The following is a 26,229-nucleotide window of genomic DNA, read 5'->3' on the forward strand; positions in this document are numbered from 1 at the left end:
TCCTTAACTTTAAAGCAAGACAACGAATGGAAAGGGTTCTTTAGGATAAGTATACCAATAATAGTGGGAGTTCCATAGGCTGTCCACTAAGCAGATCTTTCCTATTGAACATGACAATCGCAGCTATGATGGGGCGGAGGCCTTGGGACTACAATGATGTATAGAAGATTTCCAAAGCACAAGTCACATACAATGGGTCATCTCACAACTTACCACCTCCTTCCGTCGTGTCACCCCAGCCTGTTACCAACAGCGGAGCACCACCTGGCAAGTTGATATCAAACCCAGGAAGACAAACCGGCTGCACTGTGGCTGAAATGCAAAACATGTATAAAACAATAAGAGTATTACAAAGGGAAAGAGACCACGAGACACACCGACAACACAACAGGCTCATACTATTACAGTGTTACAAACCATATCGGTTCTCTACCAAAAATATATCTTCATGCGTGAAAGAGGTTTTGTTTAAAAGATATAGGTTAGGTTCATCTATCCATTCATATCTAGTCACGGGAGATATTGCTCTATGACTGGTTTTTAATGTTTCAAATATAACTTGACACCAACATCCCTCTTCATGGAGGGCAATGTTTTTTGGAATCTATGTGGTAGAGCGCCAGACAGCACAGGATGAGCAAACAGAACAGTATGCCCAGTATGGTAAAGATATAAATACAAAGTGCACTGTGCATTACCTGGCACATGCTATGGTGCAAAGTGCTCAATATGCATTCAATCACAGGTTCTCAAACTCGGTCCTCAGGACCCCAAACAGTGCATGTTTTCCAGGTCTCCTCACAGAATCGCAAGTGAAATAATTAGCTCCACCTGTGGATCTTTTAAAATGTGTCAGTGAGTAATGAATGCACCTGTGCACCTGCTGGGTGACCTGGAAAACGTGACCTGTGTGGGGTCCTGAGAAAAGAGTTTGAGAACCGCTGCATTAAAGGATACGTGTAGCCTGTCAAGGTATCCAGTTAGGAACTCGACATTCAGAATGTCGACAGGTTCTGAACTTCGACAGTACATTTTTGTGTTATTATTAGGTTTAGGGTTTGGCTAAAGATGTATTCTGGTGTCGACAGGTTAAATATCAACAATATGATGAACACGTAAACAGTTTAACCATTTGCAGGCCGTAACCAGGGGTGAGCTCTATGGACTTTAGACTTGCACACCGCTGCCCTTCCAGCACGTCAGAGCATCCTGAGGATGCTGCCAGCATTGCTGTCAATTGTGGCCCCGCCCCCTCGGCATAACATCTTGCTGAGGGGGCGTGGCCTGCACCGAGCACCGGGACTTACAGTTGTGGCGCCGCTGACCACTTGTACATGTCGACATATTGCTTGTTGACCTAATGTACATGTCGATTTTCTGACTGTCTACATTCAGAACCTGTTGACATTCTGGTTTCGACATTCTGAATATCGACTTTTCATACTACACCCGCATGGCAAAAAGCAGACCAATGTCCAGCTCCACACCGATCGTACCAGCTTCACACAGTCTGTGGGGTCTATTTATTAAGCGTTGGATGGAGATAAGGTGAACGGAGATAAAGTACCAGCCAGTCAGCTCCTAACTGCCATATCACAGGCTGTGTTTGAAAAATGACAGGTAGGAGCTGGTTGGCTTGTACTTTATCTCCATCCAAGGCTTAGTAAATATTATTATTACCAGTTATTTATATAGTGCACACATATTCCGCAGCGCTTTACAGAGAATATTTGGCCATTCACATCAGTCCCTGCCCCAGTGGAGCTTACAATCTATATTCCCTACCACATGCTCACACACACACATGGGTTAATTTTGTTGGGAGCCAATTAGTCTACCAGTATATTTTTGGAGTGTGGGAGGAAACTGGAGTACCCGGAGGAAACCCACGCAAACACAGGGAGAATATACAAACTCTACACAGTTAGGGCCATGGTGGGAATCAAACCCACAACCTTAGTGCTGTGAGGCAGTAATGCTAACCATTACACCGTCTGTGCTGCCCTGTATAGACAACTATGTGCCCAGATATACAAACCATGCCAACCATATGGTGTTTTCTTTATTGCCATCAAAAAAGCTCTTTAGATGCATTAAAGGGGAGATGTTTTAAACCTTTGAGAGAGAGAATAAGTGAAGTTGCCCACAGGATTATTACGAATTGTAGTTCATTGTCAAATCATTTGTTGTTTTGTACAATGACAAAGTTTTCGTTCATAACTACACATTTTTAAGTAATATCCCTCTAAATGGAAGGAGCAGGCCAATACCGAACAACTTTCCAAATCACCTTTTATCTTTGTTTCCGGTACCTCAGTGGTAGGATCATTATTTGTTCATCCAGCAAAACCATATATACGTGATTTTACATACTTTGCAAAGCTTATCCTTGTATTGGTCATCAAGTCTAATCAATTGCTGTACAATTGAGTACAATCTGCATTGACATGGGATGTTTGAGAAATAAAGAGCAGCAACAGGTTATTACCTGAGAAGCTTAGATCACTCTTTAGCTTAAGCAGGGCGATATCATATGGTTTCTGGTCTAAAGAGTAGAGGGTGTGAATGAAGATTTTTTCCACTTGTGAGCCAAACAAGTACTTAAGGGTGGAACCGCCAGCCTGCACACGCCATCTATCCACTTGCTGCTCAGTCCTATATTGGAGAGAATGACTTGGAATTACCCAACGATAATATTACAGTTATATGTCCAACTCTAGAGATGACATTGTAACTTCTTGTCTGTTTTTATAATAGGAATGCAAGCAATGTCCGTACAGCCATCACAGCCCCATGTGCACCGTGTAATAACTGCAATGAGAATATATACAGTAAAGTGCTCCAGGACTTACTTTTGAAAACAATGAGCAGCAGAGATGATTATACGGGGGGTAAGAATGCTTCCTCCACAGGAATGTTGCCCCATGTACTGCAGACTGACTTGCCATGGTACATTCTCTATCAAGGCGTCATGGCCTCCTATAATTCGCTCTTTCTTATGATTGACGCCACAAGCTAAAGAGACAAATGGAATGAGATAAAATGAAAGTGTGTGAGAGAAGGAGGCATGAAAGAGATTATATCCGATAAGCAGTAATATGGTCAGTAGCATTCTGTATTATCTATGGCTGAGATGTAGAACACAACTCACCTTACAGCTATATATAGGTCTCACACAGACAAGTTTTGGATAAAGTTACTGGTGCAGCAATCTAAGCTGATGCTACTGTAGGAATTCACTTGTTCCCAATCGTGTCACTTGTCTGTTGTACACAAGAGAGGCGGTATAGCAAAGCCCTGGACAATAGCTTCATAAATTTCTTGGAACAGGCATTAAATTAGATAAGTGCATAAAACTGGGGTTTCTAGGCCTGATTCAGACCCGCTCTCTAGGCTGCGTTCACTCGTAGCTGCCGATGGTTCACAGTGCGCGTGCGAGAACTAGTCCATGCGATCGGGAAGCGTTCGCTTGCGCATAAATAGCTCAAGTAAGTGACAGAACAAGCCGTTAACGGATTGGTCGATGGAAATGGGGGAGTGGTGGTACGAACGCAGGCGTGTCTGAGCGTCTTAACGCCGTTTCAGAGGCGTGCATAATTATTACAAAGCATCATAGTACACGTGACCTGGTTGTATTTCACACTGAAGCAGTCGCAGTGCTTGCGGTAGGGTATGGTCAACCACAAGTGTATCGAGTATCTGATGGTACTCGATGTTACCTATGGCTGCATACACTTCCTGGAGATGACGTGCATAACTGGGCGTCTTAAGACAGGCTAGTGGGCGTCTGCATATGCACCGCGATCGCACGTCAAGACTTAGTGGGCGTGCTAATGCCTTGCCGTGCGATCGCCTGCCTTTGCCGGATTTGCCTACACTGGGTGCGTGCGACTGCATCTAGAGAGCGGGTCTGAATCGGGCCCTCTGTTTCTTCACCACTGGGAGGCAGAACAATCCATAGAGAAGAGGAGTTTAAATCAGACTCTTCCTCAAAACACTAACCAACCTTACTACCTGAAGCATCCCTAGTTTTGCATGTTGTGCCAGAAAGATAGAGGCTTTTAGGATTTGTCTCCTATATTAGTGATATATTGTGTTCAGTTAGTTCTTTATTTTGTTTAGGGTATTGTTCAGTGACATTCCCTTTTTTGTTCTGTAAATGGGTACCAATTAGAATCAATCATAGTCAGCCCCAGCACAGCTAGGTCCAGGGCCCAGAAGATTGCATGGAGCCTCTTCTAGTTTCCTCCATGCCTTGTCTGTAGACTATGGATGATACCCCCTGTGGCTTGTTTTTTTGTTTTATTTTAAGGGGGGGTAGGAGCAGAAACTGTCCCAGAAGCCAGCCTGCATTCTCTAATTCCAGCCAATGAACTCTCAGCCATCAGAGAAGATCTGGAAGTGTAAAAGGCATCAATCACTTTCAAAGCCCTCCATGCAGAATCATAGGACCTGTTTCTGGATATTCTAGAACATTCAGCTGGGCAACTTACATCGTCCACACTCCCCTTTTTGTTGGCTTAACCTAATGTCACCCTTCAAATATTTGTGACCTCTGCTTTTTACAGATATTCTTCAGGAGCTACTGCAGAAGTCAGCCATCCTTCAGAATAGCACATCAAAGACTACCACTCATGCCTATTTCTTTTAAATAGAAGGAGAGATGTCACATGGAAATACTGATATCCCTCAATCCCTCAAGAGTCGATATGCATAGTTTCTATTTATTCTATAGGAAGCCTACCTGCAAATCCCAAATCACTCACCCTATTTGATGTACCTCCATTACGTCAACTTAATAGTAGAACATAAACACTTCCAATCAAAGCCCTCCATCCTGTACTTCTAATGGCAAAAGTAAAACTCATTTTTGGTAAATGATGCTAATGCTTTGCCCATATCGGGACATCTCAATGCACATACTTTACCATCAAGCACAGTGAGACTTACTGTATTAATGAACTTCAAGATGAGTTCTCTACAACTATCTCAGAGACTCTACTACCAGCAAATGTATCCAAACCTACATCTTTCAATCTCCATTGTCTGGCTCAAGCCAAAGCCCCAATACATCACTCTCTAATGATTCCACATGAGGAAAATGTAATCCCAGTTTCTACATCACTGGAATAAAAATGAGTGAAATCCATTTCCAACCCAAACCCCTAACTGCTCTGGTGGACTATCACACCTGCAAATCAGGATGAACCTTGTTTCCACAATGTTGGGCTGTCATATCGGCAGCTGCTAGTCGCATGGTCCAAGAGAGTATCAAACCTTTTGATAACTATTCCCACATGATGTGTACTGCTTCCGGCTCTTGTTCACTAACAGACCTCCTTTGAATGTCCCCCCAAGGTGCGCTTCGAGTTTGAAAATGCAACTGCAGTTACCTACATCAATATTAGGGTTGGCACCAGGAGTCCATTAGTAATGCAAGAGGTCTGAAATATAATGCAGTGGGCAGAGCTTTACAGTACAGAAATATCAGTTTTATTCATTCCAGGCCTGATAAAAGTGTACTTGCTCTTCTGCAAGACTCTGGGCCTGATTCAGAGCCGCTCGTAAGCGGCCGCTCGTTCGCTCCGAGCGATGTTCGCACATCTGTGCATGTGTATGGGTTGTAATGCGCATGCGTCAACCAGTCAGTGCGGTCGGAAAACGTGTGTTCGCAAAATAGTGAGTGCTTGCTAACTTGAGTGACAGGATGAGGCGTTTGTGGGTGGTAACAGGGGAAGGTGCTTGAAAACGGGGAGTGGAGATCCAAACGCAGGCGTGCCAAGCGGTCAAAATGGGCGTTTTAAGGGTATGCATAATTAACAAAGCAGCGTCATCGACCACGTCACTTGGTTGTTTCTTAGCCTGAACTATTCGCATGATTGCGGTAGGAAAATCCAACCACAAGCACTGCGAGCAGTTCAGACGCCTTTCGATGTACTCGATTAATCAAATAAATAGCGGAGATGACGTAGGATGCGAGCGGCCAGGGGGCGTCTTTACAAAATAGCGAGCGCATGTTTCGTTCGCTCGCTCAGACATAGAGGCGTCAACAGACGGCAAAGAGCGAGCGCTCAATTTAAATAGCCGGCCCCTTTTTCTGAACGAGCGAGCGCAAATAGCGTCCGGCTCTGAATCAGGCCCTCTGTACCCAGAATGATACTTACACAAGTCTCCAGGACATGATGTTTCAATTAGGGGTGAGCGGGTTCGGATTTCTGAAATCTGTACCCCCCCGAGCCCCCCCGATCCGAGGCAGATCCGAGTCAGGCTCGACTTTTCCCGCCTGACTCGGATTCTGAAATCGAGGCAAAACGTCATCATCCCGCCTTCCGAGTCTCGCGGGTTTTGGATCCTATATAAAGGTACCCGCGTCGGCGCCATTTTCTCACTCGGCTGTGGACAGTGAAGAGGGAGGGTGGGAGTTAGGGCTGGCTGGGCTGTGTAGTGTAGTGCAGAGTAGTGTTGTGCTGTGCTGTGCTGTGCTGCTGTTGTCCATAGGGGCTGTGTCCACTACTTCAAAGTCCATAGGGGCTGGCTGTGTTGTGCTGTGCTGCTGTTGTTAATAGGGGCTGTGTCCACTACTTCAAAGTCCATAGGGGCTGGCTGGACTGTGTTGTGCAGTCAGTTGTCCATAGGGGCTGTGTCCACTCCACGCCGTTAAAGGGTGCTGTAACCCCCAAAGTACACTCCAAACCAAATAACAAAATATTTTCTGTGTTTGTGAATTGTGTGCGCAGTAGCCGCACGTGCATCAACAAAGTAGTGCCAAGTGTGTGCCTGTGTCATAAGTAAAGGGCCGGCTGGCTTGACCGTTAAAGGGTGCTGTAACCCCCAAAGTACACTCCAGTCCAAACCAAATAAAAAAATATTTTCTGTGTTTGTGAATTGTGTGCGCAGTAGCCGCACGTGCATCAACAAAGTAGTGCCAAGCGTGCGCCTGTGTCATAAGTAAAGGGCCGGCTGGCTTGACCGTTAAAGGGTGCTGTAACCCCCAAAGTACACTCCAAACCAAATAACTAAATATTTTCTGTGTTTGTGAATTGTGTGTGCAGTAGCCGCACGTGCATCAACAAAGTAGTGCCAAGCGTGTGCCTGTGTCATAAGTAAAGGGCCAGCTGGCTTGACCGTTAAAGGGTGCTGTAACCCCCAAAGTACACTCCAAACCAAATAACAAAATATTTTCTGTGTTTGTGAATTGTGTGCGCAGTAGCCGCACGTGCATCAACAAAGTAGTGCCAAGCGTGCGCCTGTGTCATAAGTAAAGGGCCGGCTGGCTTGACCGTTAAAGGGTGCTGTAACCCCCAAAGTACACTCCAAACCAAATAACAAAATATTTTCTGTGTTTGTGAATTGTGTGCGCAGTAGCCGCACGTGCATCAACAAAGCAGTGCCAAGCGTGCGCCTGTGTCATAAGTAAAGGGCCGGCTGGCTTGACCGTTAAAGGGTGCTGTAACCTCCAAAGTACACTCCAGTCCAAACCAAATAAAAAAATATTTTCTGTGTTTGTGAATTGTGTGCGCAGTAGCCGCACGTGCATCAACAAAGTAGTGCCAAGTGTGCGCCTGTGTCATAAGTAAAGGGCCAGCTGGCTTGACCGTTAAAGGGTGCTGTAACCCCCAAAGTACACTCCAGTCCAAACCAAATAAAAAAATATTTTCTGTGTTTGTGAATTGTGTGCGCAGTAGCCGCACGTGCATCAACAAAGTAGTGCCAAGCGTGCACCTGTGTCATAAGTAAAGGGCCGGCTGGCTTGACCGTTAAAGGGTGCTGTAACCCCCAAAGTACACTCCAAACCAAATAACAAAATATTTTCTGTGTTTGTGAATTGTGTGCGCAGTAGCCGCACGTGAATCAACAAAGTAGTGCCAAGCGTGCGCCTGTGTCATAAGTAAAGGGCCGGCTGGCTTGACCATTAAAGGGTGCTGTAACCCCCAAAGTACACTCCAGTCCAAACCAAATAAAAAAATATTTTCTGTGTTTGTGAATTGTGTGCGCAGTAGCCGCACATGCATCAACAAAGTAGTGCCAAGAGTGCGCCTGTGTCATAAATAAAGGGCCGGTTTGGACATCTGGTCCGGACTGAAGGACGTGCCAACAATTTCTGACAAGTCACTGTCACTGCATATGATACTGTCCTCAAAGCAGCAGCGACAAGCGTGCGTCTGTCTGTTAAAGGGTGGTGTAACCCTCAAAGTGCGCTCCACAAACAATAAAAAAATTCTTCTTTTTTTTTCTGTCTTTGTGAAATGTGTGGGCTGTAGCCGCACCTGCATCCTTAAAGCAGCAGCGACAAGCGTGCGTCTGTCTGTTAAAGGATTACATCGGTGACAGCATCAAAGTAGGCATGTCAGACAGTCCGTACCTGTGCTGGCAGGAAAAAGAAGCAATTTGGAGGTCCCTGTACAAACTGGCTCTATTTTATCTGAGTTGCCCCCCCTCCAGTGTGTACTCCGAAAGAGTGTTTAGTGCAGCCGGGAACCTTGTCAGCGAAAGGCGTAGGAGGTTGCTTCCACAAAATGTGGAGAAGATGATGTTCATAAAATGAATTATCAACTCTTCCAGGAAGACCAGCCTCCAGAACGTACAGAGGGACCTGTGGTTGTGGATTCCAGCAGGGACGAATAAATACTCTGTGAGGATGAGGATGTACACAACACTGAAGAGGGTGAGGAATCGGTGGATGAGGAGGATGAGGACGACATCTTGCCTCCGTAGAGCCAGTTTGTGCAGGGAAAGATTAATTGCCAGCTTGTTTTGTGGGGGCCCAAACGAACCAATCATTTCAGCCACAGTCGTGTGGCAGACCCTGGCGCTGAAATGATTGGTTTGTTAAAGTGTGCATGTCCTGTTTATACAACATAAGGGTGGGTGGGAGGGCCCAAAGACAATTCCATCTTGCACCTCTTTTTTTTCTTTGAATTATGTACTGTTTGGGGCCTAGTTTTTCAAACTGCCATCCTGTATGCCACTGCAGTGTCACTCCTAGATGGACCACGTGTTTGTGCCGCCCACTCGTATCTCTTAGCATAGTCATCCAGCTACCTCGGTGCAACCTTTTGGATATAAAAACACTATTGTGAGGTGTGAGGTGTTCAGAATAGACTGGAAATGAGTGGAAATTAAGGTTATTGAGGTTAATAATAGCATAGGAGCAGAAAAACACACAAATTCTGTGATTTTAGCTGTTTTTATGCTTTTTAAAAAAAAAAATACAGATCCAAAACACAAAACCCAGAACCCAAAACACGGAAGGGTGGTTTTGGCAAAACCAATCCAGATCCAAAACACGAAGAAAGATCCAGATCCAAAACCAAAACACAAAACACGAAAAGTGGCCGGTGCACACCCCTAGTTTCAATGTGGTTTGCCTGAAACAATCCCTTGTCTCTGAGCAACCACAAACTTCCCATGTATTGTGTACATTCATTAGTCATCCCGTGTCGTACACATTATTTCCACAAATAGATAACTGCATAGGGAGATCTGGAAACTCAAGAAATAATGTCTGTCATTCCAGTGTGGCAAAAGTGGACATGGTACTTGGACTTTGTTAATCAGTCGCTTAGACCACCATAGAATTTACCTTTTTGACTGATCATTGTTCCTCAAGGACGCACCATCTCCCTCTAATTATCTTGCAAATGCATCCAGCTATTGAAATCCAAATGGTTTTTTCCTATTCACTTGTAAATACTCTACTCCAGATAATATCCAGAGAAAATCTCACTGCAGAGGGGCGTATTTATAATGGGTGCAAGGTGTGTGGTGCACGTGGGCCCCCAAACACTGCACACCCTGCACCCAACTACCTTTCCATCGGCCCGGCACTGGCTGCAGAAATCACTGGGGAAGTAGCCACCGCGACCATTTTCCCTGTGATTTGCTCATGCGCAGTAGAGAAGTCCCGGGAACGCGGCATGGGCATCACGTTCCCGGAGACCTGCGCATATGCAGTAGACTGTGGCACAGTGCCACAGTCTACTGCACTGCTGGAGAGGAGGGGCCCGATCGGAGACTGTACACGGGTTCCCTCCTCTCTTAAAGCGCCTCTGCTGCAGAACTTACCAATGCAGCATTTCCCCACATCTTGACTGTTTCTTCCATGGAGTACGCCGTATCCTTCCACCATTTATGGGATGGACTCTATCTTGGGTCCCTAACCTAGTCCTCTCTATGCTAGAACATCCTCCGTTGAGCTTATTACATTGTGACATTAAATGTTTCAATCAATTCCCACCCGCGACTCGCCACACTATACTCTGTGTAACTTCAGTAAGTTGCCCCTGTTATCTGTCCCACACAGTCTATGGTGCGATACTAATGACTGGTACTTATGCTATGGTCTGCCATTTTGCTCTGGCACCCTGGTACTGTTTTAAATGTTTACCTTGTATAGTGATGCGTAGAATTTGCTGCACCTTATATATAAAAGTTAATAATAATAAATTACTACTACTACTACGATTTGAATGATGAATTAAGTCTTGCATGGAGAGATTTTTGATCTTTCATACAGATAAAGCTGTGCTGCGTATCACCCATAACCTTTGTTCCCAAGGTGATGGGATTCTTTACCCATTAATAATGATATTGTTCTTCTAATATTTAGTGCGCAGCGTTGCCACGACGGAGAGTGGCTGGTTTATACTTAGAGGTCCTTCTATATGTGTCATGGACCTTTTCTTTCCATCTGTAGACTCTTAGCCATGGATAAGATGTACTGCCTCAAGCCGTATCATTTCATTTTGGCAGGTGCTTATACTCATTTTGGCACAACCTGGTACCTTTTTTTCCGTGAGGGCCCATTTATTCTGTGTACTGTAGACTCCTACGTCCTGGGTGCTGTGATGTCATTCCCAGAGAACATGTGTCCCTCCCTAAGCTCATCAGGTTATATAAAGTACACGTGGCTGCCTCTCAGGAGATGGATTTTTTTCTAGGCCAAGCACTGGTCTATACTACACTGGTCAGTTTCCACCTAAATTTAGTGATTTAGGACATCATGACTAGTCTGCACTGACATAGGTCCATGTGCTAAGAACTAGATTGTGACCTTTCTGTTAAATCCCATAGTTTGAGGCCCAAAGTGTATGTAAGTACAGTTACAGCCTCACCTTACAAATAATTATGTTTTTGTTTTTTTTGATACTGTGTCCTGGCTTTGTTAATCAAAACTAAGGGCCTGATTCACTAAGGATCGCTATTCTGCTAATACGCACGCTATGTAGAGGCTAATATCAGCGGTGATATGTAAATGTTTGCATTTGCAGCCTTACATAAGGACGCCCACTTCCCCTTACTCACATCCATATACTTTGGCAACATAACAAAATAATCGGTAACATGGAGTAACATCGGATCCAAACGCACAGTTAAGGCAGGGTCAGACCTCACTCAGGAATTGCTGACCTCAGCGCACGCTATGAGGCCTCAGGCTGCGTCTGGTATCGCAGTGGCTAATTTATGCACGCCCCTGCAACGCCATTGAAACGCACTAGCACACCTGCGTTCACCTGACCACCCCTCCGTCACCACCCACAAACGCCACTTCCTGTCAATCACTTTGCGATGGGCGTGCATCGCAGCTGCGATCGCACTTCCGATCACAGCGGCTGGTTTGCGCATGCACAGTGCGATGCAAGCGCAGTGCAAAATAATCGGCCGATTGCATGCGTATTAGCAACTGCGATCCTTGCTGAATCAGGCCCTAAGTCTGTTCCTGTCGTACTGTGAGGGATATGGTTTGTGAGAAGACATCCCCTTTTTTTGGGTTTCAGGTTGACCCTCAGTTTATACTGTCACTTGCACTAACAGTAGATGTGTGCAGGCAGTCAGTTATATCCAGTGGACCCATATGTAACTAGCTACACATACAGTATGGGCTTTAGACTGTGTAGCTAAATAGCTTGTGCCCAGGGGCTGGCTGGCAACTTTCAGGCTGGGGGGCAAATACAAGCTAGTGGCCCTGGCTTGTCAACGAAAAAAAACTGTGACAGAAAACATAGATACAGTATAAATGTTATATACATTTACTTTATTTATTAACCATATATTATATCTATCTTATCTAGTGTGTGTATGTCTATATATATATTTATTAATAATCTACATCCCACACACTACGCTCCCCTTCCCCTATCCACATCCCACACACTGCGCTCCCCTTCCCCTATCCACATCCCACACACTGCGGTCCCCTTCCCCCTATCCACATCCCACACACTACGCTCCCCTTCCCCTATCCACATCCCACACTCTGCGCTCCCCTTCCCTATCCACATCCCACACACTGCGATCCCCTTCCCTATCCACATCCCACACACTGCTCTCCCCTATCCACATCCCACACACTGCGCTCCCCTTCCCCTATCCACATCCCACACTCTGCGCTCCCCTTCCCCTATCCACATCCCACACACTGCTCTCCCCTTCCCCTATCCACATCCCTCACACTGCGATCCCCTTCCCCTATCCACATCCCACACTCTGCGCTCCCCTTCCCTATCCACATCCCACACACTGCGATCCCCTTCCCTATCCACATCCCACACTCTGCGATCCCCTTCCCTATCCACATCCCACACACTGCGATCCCCTTCCCCTATCCACATCCCACACTCTGCGCTCCCCTTCCCTATCCACATCCCACACACTGCGATCCCCTTCCCTATCCACATCCCACACACTGCGATCCCCTTCCCCTATCCACATCCCACACACTGCGCTCTTCTCCCATCCGCAACCCACACACTTCGCTCCCCTTCTCCCATCCACATCCCATACTGCGCTCCCCTTCTCCCATCCACAACTCACACTCTGCTCCCCTTCCCATATCCACATCTGGACCAACACAGGGCTCCCTCTCCTTCCCCTATTCACATCCCACAAAGGGTTCCCTCATCTTCCCCCTTGTGTTCCCATTCCCCTCCACCTAATACTGCAGCATAAAATAACCCCACCTTCCCCGGCGGCCGCGATTACCCTTACTGTACTGCACCTACATAAAAGTTACTCCTGGACATAAAATTTCTCCCCACAGCTGCTGCCGGATGGTACATAGAGAGAAGCTGTGCCCCAGTTTGGGGACATGGCTGCTTGATGATGACCCACTGGCTGAAATATCCAAAATCATCAGGCAGCCCTGCCCTCACCCAAGTGCTGCTCAACCTCTGAAGGTACGAGATGCTGTCTTATTAAAGACAATCACACATTCTGATACTGGCCAATTCCGGGGGTTGCCTGTGTGACGCCGTTTCGGCGGATGGTCAACAAGGGACAAGAACAGCATCAGTGGCGGTTCTAGGGCACTGGCGGGGTGACTGCGGCTGCGCCCTCAGGTCGCAGTGCCCAGGGCGTTAGCTGTGCTTGCCTGCCCCTAGAACCGCCACTGATACAGGGTAAGAGACAGAAGGCAAGGGGAAAACACACATTTGGGTGGGGGGAAAGGGCTGAATCCAGGAAACAGCTGGTAAAAGTCTCTCCTAGCAGAAATTCAAGGTGAATGTAAAGTCTAGATAGATACTTAAAGTACTTCATCAATGTATCAGCTGTCTACCACTGACCAGCCTGCATTACACAGCATAGTGTCACCTTATTATATTCCATGCTTCCACAGCTACTTTACTATTTATTGTACTTTAAATAGGGCCCAGCACCAGCCTATAGGGCACTGGTGCCAGCATTAACCTTCAGGGCACTGGGGCCAGCAAAAGCCATGGCACAGGGGCCAGCAGTCTCTAATCCTTCAGCTTTGTGCCATGTGCTCTGCAGTAATTTATTACCTTGTTCCAGTGTTATTTATGGGGTTGTTCCTATTCTAGCTCCCTCTTGCATACTGTATTTTTAGTGCCCTCTGGGGCCCATAATCCTGGCAGCACATCTCATGTCTCAGCACAGGGCTGGTGGTATTAGTCTCTGATGGTGGTTGCAGCCAGGCCACCTGTACTCAGACAGTGAGTGCACATTCTGGCCTCTGCAACAAAACTATTGGGCAGGAACTGTAAAAGTTAAGCACTTCTCATCCCTTAGGCTCCTGCTGCTCACACTGTACCTGATGCAGCAGTCTCTGTCCTCATCACAAGTCCAGAAAAGGCACCTCTCTCCTCCCCAGGGCTGAAGGTGTTTCTGCTGCCACCGCATCTGCTTGTGCTCCCGGTCACTTGCAGTACTGCCGGCGGCCACTAGGTGGTGCTGTGCAGTTATAGACAGCAAAAAAAAAAAAAAAAAAATGCATTGACGGCCCTAGCACAGCCGAATTGTACCGGCCCAGGGGGGGCAGATGGCACCCTGCCCCCCGGCCCAGTCCGCCACTGCTTGTGCCCATTGGAATCCATTAATTACAGATCAGACAATTTATCTCATAGACCCAATCACATACAGGGGAAGTTGTACTCAGCCTTGCAGAGAGATAAAGTGGAGAGAGAGATAAAGGACCTGATTCACACCCGCTCGCTAGAAGCGTTCTATCGCCTAATACGCATGTGAATTCAGCAGGGCAGGCGATCGCACGGCAAGGCATTAGCACGCCCACTATGTCTTGGTGTGCGATCTGTTTGTGTATGCAGACGCCCACCAGCCATTCTAAAGACGCCCACATGTGGACATCATCTCCAGGAAGTGTATGCAACCATCCGGTACCATCGGATGCAAACTAAGCGCTTGTGGCTGACCATACCCTACCGCAAGCACTGCGAGCACTTCAGTGTATAAACCAGCCAGGTGACGTGTACTATGATGTTGCCTCTAAGTTATGTACGCCTCTGAAACGGCTATGAGACGCTCAGGCACGCCTGCGTTCCCACCTCCACTCCCCCATTTCTAGCTGCCAGCCCCTGTCACCATCCACAACGGCTTCTCCTGTCACTCACTCTGCTCGGCTGTCTATGCGCAGTGAGCGAACGCTTCCCGATCTCTCGCACTGGTTCGCGCACGCACACTGCGATGCGCACAATGCGAAAATCGGCTGGCTACAGGTGAACGCTTCCTAGCGAGCGGGTCTGAATCGCGCCCAAAGTACCAACCAATAAGCTCCTGTCATTGTACAGGCTCTGTTTGAAAAATGACAATTAGGAGCTGATTGGATGGTACTTTGGAACTCTCTAAGTTCGGATCGATAGCTGGCCGACCAAGGGGAGGAAGCGGCCGGATTTAAAAAAAATATGCCCTTCTCGTACGCATTGCACGTCATCTAAAGATTAATCGACACCATCGGAACTGGTCGTAGAGCTTAAGGTTGACTATACCCTCTCTTAAGCTCTACGATGATGTCAGTGTAAAAACCTCCCATGTCACATGTGCCATGACACTACTTTGTTAATTATGCACTCCCATAAACCGTATGCACTCCCATAAAACGCCGTTCGCATAATTAGGCACGCCTGCGTTCGGATCTCCACTCCCCCGCTTTCAAGCACCTTCCCCTGTTACCACCCACAAACGCCTCAATCTGTCACTCAAACTACCGACCTGGCTGTGTTCAAGGAGAGAAATTTCTGATCGTAGCGGCTAGTTTGCGCACGCGCATTGCGAACTTTACGCATTCGCATTATAGCGAACATCAGGTGGCGTATGACCGTGCGGCCGCTTCGAGCGACTCCCGCTTCGACCGACTCTGAATGAGGTCCTTTATCTCTCTCCAAGCAATAGAAAGATAAAAGCTATAGATTTAAGCACTTACCTGAGCAACTCAGCGATACAACACTGCCAGATGTACAGCTCCTGCAAAGTAGATAGATACAATAAAAAGCTGAAGAAAATAATGTACTGATACAAGTGCACATGCTAGGTAAGTACTCCCATCTCCCTTCACATTTAGGGGCTCATATAGACTTGGAGGCAAACATAACCTGTTTTAACAGCAAATGGTGTTTTCTTCAGCTGTGTAAGCACTTTCTATGCACCTTTATCCATTCCAGCGTAGACGCATTGTGCACTCACCATCCCTACATTCTGCGAGGTGGACCGGGAGTTGGAGGGGGCATGTAAGCACAGACAAAGGGCCTGATTCACTACGGATCGCAACTGCGATGGCGGCTGCGATTGCACATGCGGTCTGACTGCAATGATATGCTAATCCATTGCGATCGCTATGCCATCGCAGCACTACAAAAGGACGCCCACATTACCTTACACACATCCGTGTTTAGCAAGACTGAGAAACCATCAGAAACATCGAGTACCATCGCAGCCTCATGCACACTTTCACAAGGTCTGACCTTACTCAGGAAATGCTAACCTCATCGCACGCACTGAGCACTCGAGCTGCGTATGGCATTGCAGTAGATAATTTATGCATGCCCTGCAACGGCGTTCAAACGCACTGGCACGCCTGTGTTTACCTGACCACCTCCCCCATCACCACCCCCAAACGATACTTCCCGTCAATCACTCTGCGATGGGTCTACGTAGTCTCTGCAATCGTAGTACCGATCGTAGTGGCTAGTTTGCACAAGTGCACTGCGATGCATATGCAGAATGCAACAATCGGGCGATTACGTGCGCAATCGCAGTTGCGATCCTTGCTGAATCAGGCTCAAAGTACAGTAAGGGTAAGTTCACGCAACATTCATGCAATGCGGACTATAAAAGAGAGAAACATTTGCATCTGTCTGAAGGCGAATCACTTGTGGGCGAAATGCAAACAGATGATTGGTTGAAACTACCCACTGCTTATGCTGGGCATACACTATGCAATTATCTGTCAGATATCTGTCCAATCTGGCTGGTTGGAATGAAAACCTGGTAATGTATGGGAGCAAATAACAATAGAAATTTGCTCCCAAACACTAGAAAACGGACCAGATTTTCCTTCCCACCAGACAGATTTGACAGATATCTGACAGATAATTGCAGAGTGTATGCCCAGCATTAGGATTGGCTGAATGTGTCTGAATCCATCGCAGTAATGCGGCTGCTGTAATCACTTCACATTAATATAGTGATATTTGCAATTGGTCTGCAGTAATTTAGGGGGATACTTGTCGATTGGTCAACAACAAAAAGGTTGACTTGATATTCAGAAGGCTGACCCCAACATAGCACTGAGACTGCACTGACAGGAGTGATCAATTACCTAGTAGACAACTCTTGTGCTTGTGATGTTGATGACCCTCTGCTCCTGTACTTTCTTATGTAACCAACTCTCTGCTTTACCCTTATGGATGTTTAAAACAGATGTTATAATCAGTAATCACCCATTCCAGAGTTACCACCACCCCTCATTTCTCCTTTGCCTACAGTAACACTACAATTTGCTCAATCTTCCATGCCCCCTGCTTTTGTGTTACACTTGACAATACAGTTTCCTCTTCTTCATTTTCTCCCTCCTTGAAAACAGCAACTTCCTCCTGTCTGACATTCACCTCCTCCTCTATCTATCCTCAGCTTCAAACATTTAAGACCAGCAAGACTGATCTTCCTCTCTGGTTGCACCGCACTCCAGCTGTCTTCCGTATCCTCCAGAATCCAATTCAAATGACTGTTACTCTTACCTACAAACCCCACAAACTCAACAACAACACCCCCTTATACTGTACATATCACATCTCATCTCAAAATACACTCGCCCATAGACTTGCGCCTCTAGTATCTCTGGTAACCACCTCTCATTCCCACCTACAAGGCCTACAGAATCCTCTATCACGATAGATCAGACTCTCACAGCCTTCAAACCTTTAAATGGTGTCTGTTAGAGAAAGGTTTAGTGGCAGCTATATTACTCACACTAATGTCCTCATACAGCTGTGGCAATCTCCGCTCCCAGCCACACTGGCTCCTCTGCTTTCAGCTGTGGCATGTTCCTGTTAGAATGCATGCCCTATTATCACCATTGCCCTCACCACCCCTGGTTTTCAGGACTGCATATATTTTGTCTAACCTGAAGGTATTATGTCTATTTTATGTATGTCCTGTTTTTGCCATTGCCCAGCGCTGTGGAGTAATAATACTAATACTACTATTAATAATAACAATAATAATAATAATAATGTAATATTTAGCTGTGAATAGTGAAATCCTTGCAATCCAACCTTTTTCACTTTTGGGAGGATTTTTAATCCGATATAATCATGTGTAATTAAAATGATAGTAACATATTGTACAGGTCAGTAAAATGTTACAGCTGGGCTGGAAGTTGCGTTAGGTATATTTCTTTCAAATGGAATCTAAAATGAGAGCCCTTGACAAAATATTTATTCTCTTATTGGGTAGTACAGAAGTAGCTGCGTTACATACCTCCTCCTTGTCGGCGCGGCTACGCATACCTGACCCAAGGTCACGCATGCGCAAAGCCACCGGGGAGGTAGTGAGAAGGCGGTGGATGGATCCTCTCGGATTCCTCTTCGCATCCCTCGAACTTCTTCCCATAGGAAAGAGCGGGGCTACGCGAACAAGCGCCGTCTTTCAGTTTTCGGAGTTTGCTGAATATCAGGTGATCCATCTGGGACCTCTGATGATGAATGGCCCGGTAACCTAAAGATGTGGGAACTAGCGTTTCCGCATTGTTACCGGGCCATTTATCGATGTTGAATAGGCCCCTCAATCTCCCTACAAAGCTTCAAATGGACTCTCAAGACCCACTTTTCTATCATGCCTTACAACGCTCATTCTAACCCACTGCTCCTTGCTCACCATCACTCCCCTCTGTGTCACCCCCAGTCTGCCAGCCCCTACCCTTTAGATTGTAAGATTTCACAAGAAGGGCCCTCTACCCTCTTGTGCTTTCCCTCGCTCACTTATATCATCACATCTTCCCTACTGTCAACAACAGCACCAAACCTTTGTGTTCGGCCGTCTCCCTGCTGCATCCACAGTCGTAAGTCCCAAATAATCAATGTTTATAAACCTTGCAATGTTTTGTACTGTAAGTCACTTTTTATCTTGTTTTGTTCCTACTCTGTAAGGCGCTGCAGACCCCTTGTTGCGCCATATAAATAAAGGATAATAATAATCATAATATTAAAAAAGGGTAATTATGGGGGCTTGGCCAGAAAACAAATACCCTAGACAATAATCCTCCATTTGTGACAGATATATGTATTTTAGACAAGAATTCAAGATAACTTACCCAGTGATTGGAACCACCTGAATCCCACTGGAACTCAGCAGAATATTACTGTACAGCCCATTAGATACTGATGATGTTATACTGGAGAATGATGGGGTACTGAAAGGAAAAAAAATGAGTGTGACAATTTCTGCTACAGGTTTTCAAAGCTATTCAGGCTTAATGAACTATATGCAATGAAGGAAAGATGATAAAAAAGTAACTAAACAGAACTAAACAGCAATATAATATAATGATAGGTCATAGAGGTGGATTATCTGAATGTTATGTCTTTCACTGAAAGTCAGAACATCTTTTGTTTGCCAAAATGAAATAAAAGTTGCTCAATGCATGCTGCTGTGTGCTGGCATATTTCTGTGAAACTTTGTCACACATCCTTTACCAAAGATTCTTAAAAGACAGCTCTATAAACTGCGCAACCTGCAGTAGATTTTTCTTTAACTCCTTTACTTGCTTACATATCACATTTTTGGGAAAAAGAAGCATATGATCAAGCAGACTTTTCCATATTACATTTTTATTTTTAGAAAGAGTACCAACCACTTTCATCATTACAGTTCCTATTCAGGTGAGATTTAGATTAGAAAAAAAATTAAACAAACAACTAATGTATCACTTTCAAATTAATTAAATCCTCACTCATGCTGTTTTAAAACATTTTTTTTGGTATTTATTTCTAATTTTACCAGACAGTATTAGCAGTCAGACAGACTGCTAATACAATACTTTTCAATGACACTGGCATATGAGACCAGGTTAAAAAGGTTCAACTGAAGCAAAATATAATAATAATAATGCTAAATGATTAGATTTTTGTATATGTTGGTACTTCTTTGTGACCACTAGATGGCAGTCATCAGCTGCATTAATTATTTTTTTTAGTGAATAGTCTATTCATTACACTGTACAACAAATTAATACTTTTAACTTGTTTCCTTTCTAAAAATAGTCATACATTACTAATTTGAGGTCAAGAAAAACTAAAATGATTTCAGAATGTTTTTACTAGCTCTATTTTTGAGCTACACTACTTGCACTATACTGTATGTATATTAGTAATATAGTCATAGTGAAAAGCTATTTAAAAATAATCTATTTTCTTGATAGAAAATAAATAACAGTTGTTTTAATTCAATCAATCACAAATAAGAACACAAAACGAAACATACAGCATACGAAACAAACATACAGCATAGGAAAGTACTATGTAATATAGTGGCCTATTCATGAGGGTGCTCTCTCTTTGCTTGTCGCTTGTACTCCTCTTCTGGGGCATCTCTTGCCACTGTCCAACAGTAGTGGGTCACCTACCCTGATATCTTTGTCCCATTGCTGAAATGTCTTGGTGGAATGGCTCACTATGCTTGTCACTCAGTGCACCACAGTTATCTTGTGTGGGTAATCCCGCGAATCACATATATTTGAATAGGGGAGGGGACAAATAACTGATTCATTTAATTGGGTCATTAGGCCCCGCCCCCTCTGCACGGAACGCAGATTGCTAGTAAGATTCTCTCCATTCTGCCCACGTCACTAGGAATACCCCTACATCATCATAAATGGGCTATATCACGGAACTGCTGAAATCAATTAGAAGTAACTGTTTTCACGTCGGAAACATTTTCATTGTTGTGCAGTGTTATTAGCAGCCAGTTAGATCTTTTTTTTTATTGCAGTGATGCATCCCTTATCTCCGCAATTTCTATTAAAAAAATATTGCAGAAACAGCTGAGTGATGCTCTGCTACCCAAGTAGTGTACATGTATGAGCTATGTACAGTGCATCCGGAAAGTATTCACAGCGCTTCACTTTTTCCACGTTTTGTTATGTTACAGCCTTATTCCAAAATGGAATAAATTAATTTTTGTTCTCAAAATTCTACACACAATACCCCATAATGACAACGTGTAAAAAATTTTTTGAGATTGTTGCAAATTTAATTAAAAAATAAACTAAGAAATCACATGTACATAAGTATTCACAGCCTTTGCTAAAAACTTTGTTGATGCACCATTGGCAGCAATTACAGTCTCAAGTCTTTTTGAATATGATGCCACAAGCTTGGCACACCTATCTTTGGGCAGTTTCACCCATTCCTCTTTGCAGCACCTCTCAAGCTCCATCAGGTTGGATGGGAAGCGTCGGTGCACAGCCATTTTCAGATCTCTCCAGAGATGTTCAAATCGGGTCAAATCTGGGCTCCGGCTGGGCTACTCAAGGACATTCACAGAGTTGTCCTGAAGCCATTCCTTTGATATCTTGGCTGTGATCTTAGGGTCGTTGTCCTGCTGAAAGATGAACCGCCACCTGATTGGTGGATTACTGCAGAGATGGTTGTCCTTCTGGAAGGGTCTCCTCTCTCCACAGAGGAATGCTATAGCTCTGACAGAGTGACCATCAGGTTCTTGGTCACCTCCCTGACTAGGGCCCTTTTCCCCCGATCGCTCAGTTTAGACGGCCGTCAACTCTAGGAAGAGTCCTGGTGGTTCTGAACGTCTTCCATTTACAGATGATGGAAGCCAATGTGCTCATTGGGACCTTCAAATCAGCAGATATTTTTCTGTACCCTTCCCAAGTTTTGTGCCACGAGACAATCCTGTCTCGGAGGTCTACAGACAATTCCTTGGACTTCATGCTTGGTTTGTGCTCTGACATGCACTGTCAAGTGTGGGACCTTATATATACAGGGGTATGCCTTTCAAAATCATATTCATTCAACTGAATTTACCACAGGTGGACTCCAATTAAGCTGTAGGAACATCTCAAGGATGATCAGTGGAAACAGGATGCACCTGAGCTAAATTTTGAGCTTCATGGCAAAGGCTGTGAATACTTACATGTGATTTCTTAGTGTTTTTTTTTTTAAATTAAATTAGCAAAAATCTCAAAAAAACTTTAGAAGTTGTCATTATGGGGTATTGTGTGTAGAATTTGGAGGACAAAAATGAATTTATTCCATTTTGGAATAAAGCTGTAACATAACAAAATGTGGGAAAAGTGAAGCGTTGTGAATACTTTCCGGATGCACTGTATATTGTACATATGATTAACTATTCTTTATTCTAGCGCCCCTATAGCAATATATAGAGGTTTTTGGTACTGTAAGTACTATTGTTGCAGTGCCCCCTATAAGGTTGTTAATAAGTTGAGAGCAGCCTACTGTTGCGGCCCAGCTGGCTAATAGATATAATTATCACTAAATATTATCCAAATTGTGGAATATTTATGGGATATATAAATTGCAAAGTTGCCCTAAAGATCGCAAAATTGCGCTTTAATTATAACCAGCCCAGCACAGTTGTGCTGTAAGGCGTAAATTTGCAAATAGGTTGTAACACTTCCTACAGTAGTATATAAGTTCTTATTAATAGTTCCCCTGTATAGGGCTAGATACAATCACCGATAAGGCCATACATACCATTCAACCATCAAATTGCAAGGGCTATATATATTATGGATATAGCTAATTGTTTAGTATTCTTTATTATAGCGTCCTCTATAGGGGTGTATAGATATTTTTAATATTGTAGGTACTATTGTTACAATGCCCCCTATAGGATTGTTAATGTGTTAAGAATAGCCAACTGTTTGCAGCCTAATTGGCTAGTATGTATGGTTATCACTAAGTGCTATCCAATTTGTGGAATATTTGTGGGGTACATAAATTGCACAATTGCGTCATAAATCGCAAAATTGTGCATTAGTTGCAACCAGCGCTGTACAGTTGCACCATAGGTCACAATTTTGCGCATCAATTGTAACACCTCCTATAGGAGTATATAGGTTCTTGTTAGTATTTCCCCTATATAGGGCTTTAATCAGTGTGCATTCCACTAATCACTCCCATCAAATTGTATATCACACATAACATATGGTCTATGGCAGTCAACTTAGTTGATAAAGGTGTTTTGATAAAAATGTGTTTGTTATAGCGCCCCCTATAGGAGTACATCAAACAGTACAATTTAGAAGTGTTATTGTAGCTCCCCCTATAGGGCTGCATAGTTATTGCTGACTTGCAGTGCTAAGCTACTTAGTGTACATTGCACAATAATGCCACAACCGTGGTGCAGGTGAAAGAGTTATGTTGGTTCATATCATTATTCCTACTACACGAAATCCTAATCTCTTAGTTCCAGGTAATGGAGGTAACTCATTTTAGTATTAATATCACAACATAGACATAATCAGCGGCAAGGTCACACACGCCTAAGGGTTAGGACTAGCCTATACAGCACTGATGGACCTGTGATGTCACACCCACGTGACCCGGCCTGAAAGGGGGAGGGGCGGGGATGCTAACGGGGAACCAAAAGTGTCCCCTCGCGGGCTCGCTACGCTGGCCACACTTCGGGCACGGTGGCTCGCTGCGCTCGCCACAAATATATATTCCCCCTCTATGCCTTAGTGTATGGTAACACAGGAGCGGTCCAGCCTCCTGCAGCGGTCACGTGGTGGATACGTCACAGAGGTCCTTTAGCCACATAGGAAATAGCAGCAACCCACGCCTAAGCCGCACACGCCAACGTACGTTTCACTAACATTTGTGTTTTTTGAAGGCAACCCGATTGTGCGTGGCTTTTATTCCGGTTCGGAAGCCAATCAAAGCGCAGCAATATGATCACATGAGCCGCCGAGCCAATCAGCATTCAGCTCTATATCATCCAATCTAGACGCATCAGCGTCATCATGTATGCCGCCGAGCCAATCAGCAGCCAGCTTAGTATTAGCCAATCAAGACGCATCAGTGTCATCACGTATGTGCTAAGCCAATTGGCAAGTAGCTTTTATATTAAAGTGATGTGGATTTCAATCCCCATTCTACATCATTATCCAGACTAATCAATCAGGGTGAGGATTCAAAACACACCAATCATATGTAAACAAACATACGATCTAAGGCCCTGATTCAGACCCACTCGCAAGTGGGCGTACGTACGTTCGGTGTACGTAAAAAAATATTTAAATTCAAGCACTCGCTCGTATTTTCGTACGCAGCTAAAAATCCGCCCCAAACTCAGGCGACCCCTCCTCTAACTAATGAGCGTGCCAAATAGCGAGCGTACATCCCCGAAATGGCTTGAAGGGAACGCACGCACAAGTACAAACTGGAAGTGGGACTGTCAGATTCCGATGACCTGCTCGTTTTTTCTGCCTACCTCCCTCAATCGTATCATGTCAATCAATGTATCAATTAGCTTAATTGTTTGTTTTTTTCAACACAATGCAATAAACTTTAATCTTGTCCGTGTTTGTATTTGCTCGCAGAATACGTACGGCTGAAACCTTCGCTTTTATTGTTCAAAAGACATGTTAGCCCCAATTAAACAATTGTTCTATTTGTTTGTCTCCCCACAATTTTTCTGTGGTTCATTTCTTTATTTAAATTTGCTTACGCATGTCACTGCATCAAGCCTATCATAACTCTCAAGAGATTTGTGGCCCTGTCGAACACATGACTCATACACTAACCAATAGAATTTGTCCTGTTAATTTCCCAAATACATTAGCCAATCAAATTTTTTTGGGGTGCTTTATTAAAAATATTTTGCCAAAAAAACACCATTGCCATCATGAGATCCGCCGCATTCACCAGGCGCGAACTGCTGGTGCTGACGGAGGTGATGGACAGGCGGATCACCAGTCAGCCTCCACCCATCTCCAATAGGCGAAAGCGTTCCGCATATGCGGAGGTACGTCGACGCCTGCGCTCCTTCGGCTCACGCCGACATATTGGCCAGCTGGAGCGCAGGTGGTCGGACCTGCACCGGCGGACGCCCCGCTTGCTGGCATGCTTTCGCATGCAGATTGTGGAAAGTAAGTGTTCTGGACTGTGGTTTTCAAGTTTATCTTGTGGGCCCTAACTGCATGTGCATGTTTTCATGTCTGTCCTATTGAGTCATTGTCATATCTGCATGTGCATGTTTTCATGTCTGTCCTATTTAGTCTTTTTTTTTTTTTTGGGATTCCTGTTGAAACTAACCACAATTTTTTTAAAATTTTTTAGGGGCACAGCAAACACTACGGCGGCATCGCCAGACAAGACGCCGGTCCCGGTCCCTCTCTCCAACCCCCAATTCGTCAATTACCCCCTCCTCCCCAGACCCTGTGGCCGAAATTTCAGGCCTACTTCCCCTCCAGCCCAATTCCCCCTCTCCTCCATCCATCCCTCCTCCAAATACCCCCTCCCAGGATTCCTCAAACACCTTGCCCCTAGGTTTGGGGAATGTAGCCACCTCCGAGGTGGTCCAGGGAGTGGCTTCTGGCTCTGGCGTTTTGGAGAACGGTATGTTTTGAAATTTTATTTTGGACACCACAAACTGTTTGTATGTAATCATGTGTCGTCCCCATTTTTTTTGGCTTTCTGTCGGGTATTTTTGGGGGTTGTCTTTACCTGTTCCTGCTGATGTCACCATACACATATCACACCTGTGTGCCTTTTTTTTAGGGCCCTTGTATTTTTGGCCTACGACATTTTGGGGTTCTGGGTTTTATCCGTGTAATGTTTTTTTGGCCCACAAGCTTTTAAGTTTTGGTTTGCTTGTTTTGTGTTTTTTTAGAATGTTGCTTCATTATCGATTTATTAATCCCCAAACTTTTGTCACCCACAGAGGAACAGAGGCGTCAGGAACAAATATTTAATTGTGTGGGCCGTATGCGGGAGCAGGTCACCGGGCTTATGCAGGGCCTTGACCATCTGTTGGTCCTCCTTAGGAATTAGTTTTTTTTTGTTTTTTTTTTCTAATTGTTTCATAATAAATCAGTTTTAAATCAAGCTCTGTCTCATGCGTTTGGAGTAAATCCAAGATTCTTTACACTGACATAAGTAGACTCTTCAAGCAAGGATTGCCACAGAATCTCACTACAGATTGTGTGTTGTATTTTGAATGCAAACAGGCACAAGAAACACCTCCCAGTACCAATGTCATTTTCCTTTTTTGTGGTGGTCAACATGATAGTTTACACCATTTTTCAGGTTCCTATTTGGTGGCCAAACTGCTTAGGACAATCTTACGAAGGCAACTGATTGTACAGGATTCCTTGTTGTGTTGGTTAGTACCCCGAAAACATATTACATTTTAGCTCCACTTGCTTCATTACTGGGTTACCCCTTAGGTAAAATTAACGTTTGGGAGTTTGTTTACACTTGCTTCTAACGTGCCCAA

At 44.8% G+C, this 26,229-nt stretch overlaps 1 protein-coding gene across 2 annotated transcripts in view; it reads right to left on the bottom strand.

Moving 5' to 3' along the window:
* Positions 1 to 26,229, bottom strand: part of LOC148477911 (transmembrane protease serine 4-like) — a 98,933-nt gene that overhangs the window by 2,821 nt on the left and 69,883 nt on the right. For both annotated transcript variants that reach the window (XM_088456000.1, XM_088455998.1), the window contains exons 6-10: positions 19,064 to 19,162; positions 15,677 to 15,717; positions 2,853 to 3,015; positions 2,489 to 2,655; positions 214 to 312 (exon numbers count right to left, since the gene is read on the bottom strand). In XM_088456000.1, coding sequence (XP_088312126.1) covers positions 214 to 312; positions 2,489 to 2,655; positions 2,853 to 3,015; positions 15,677 to 15,717; positions 19,064 to 19,162 — 569 coding nt within the window. The remainder of the gene's footprint in view (positions 1 to 213; positions 313 to 2,488; positions 2,656 to 2,852; positions 3,016 to 15,676; positions 15,718 to 19,063; positions 19,163 to 26,229) is intronic.

The sequence above is a fragment of the Taudactylus pleione genome, unplaced genomic scaffold, assembly GCF_031769625.1.
Source record: "Taudactylus pleione unplaced genomic scaffold, aTauple2 ptg000683l, whole genome shotgun sequence".
Classification (NCBI taxonomy): domain Eukaryota; kingdom Metazoa; phylum Chordata; class Amphibia; order Anura; family Myobatrachidae; genus Taudactylus; species Taudactylus pleione.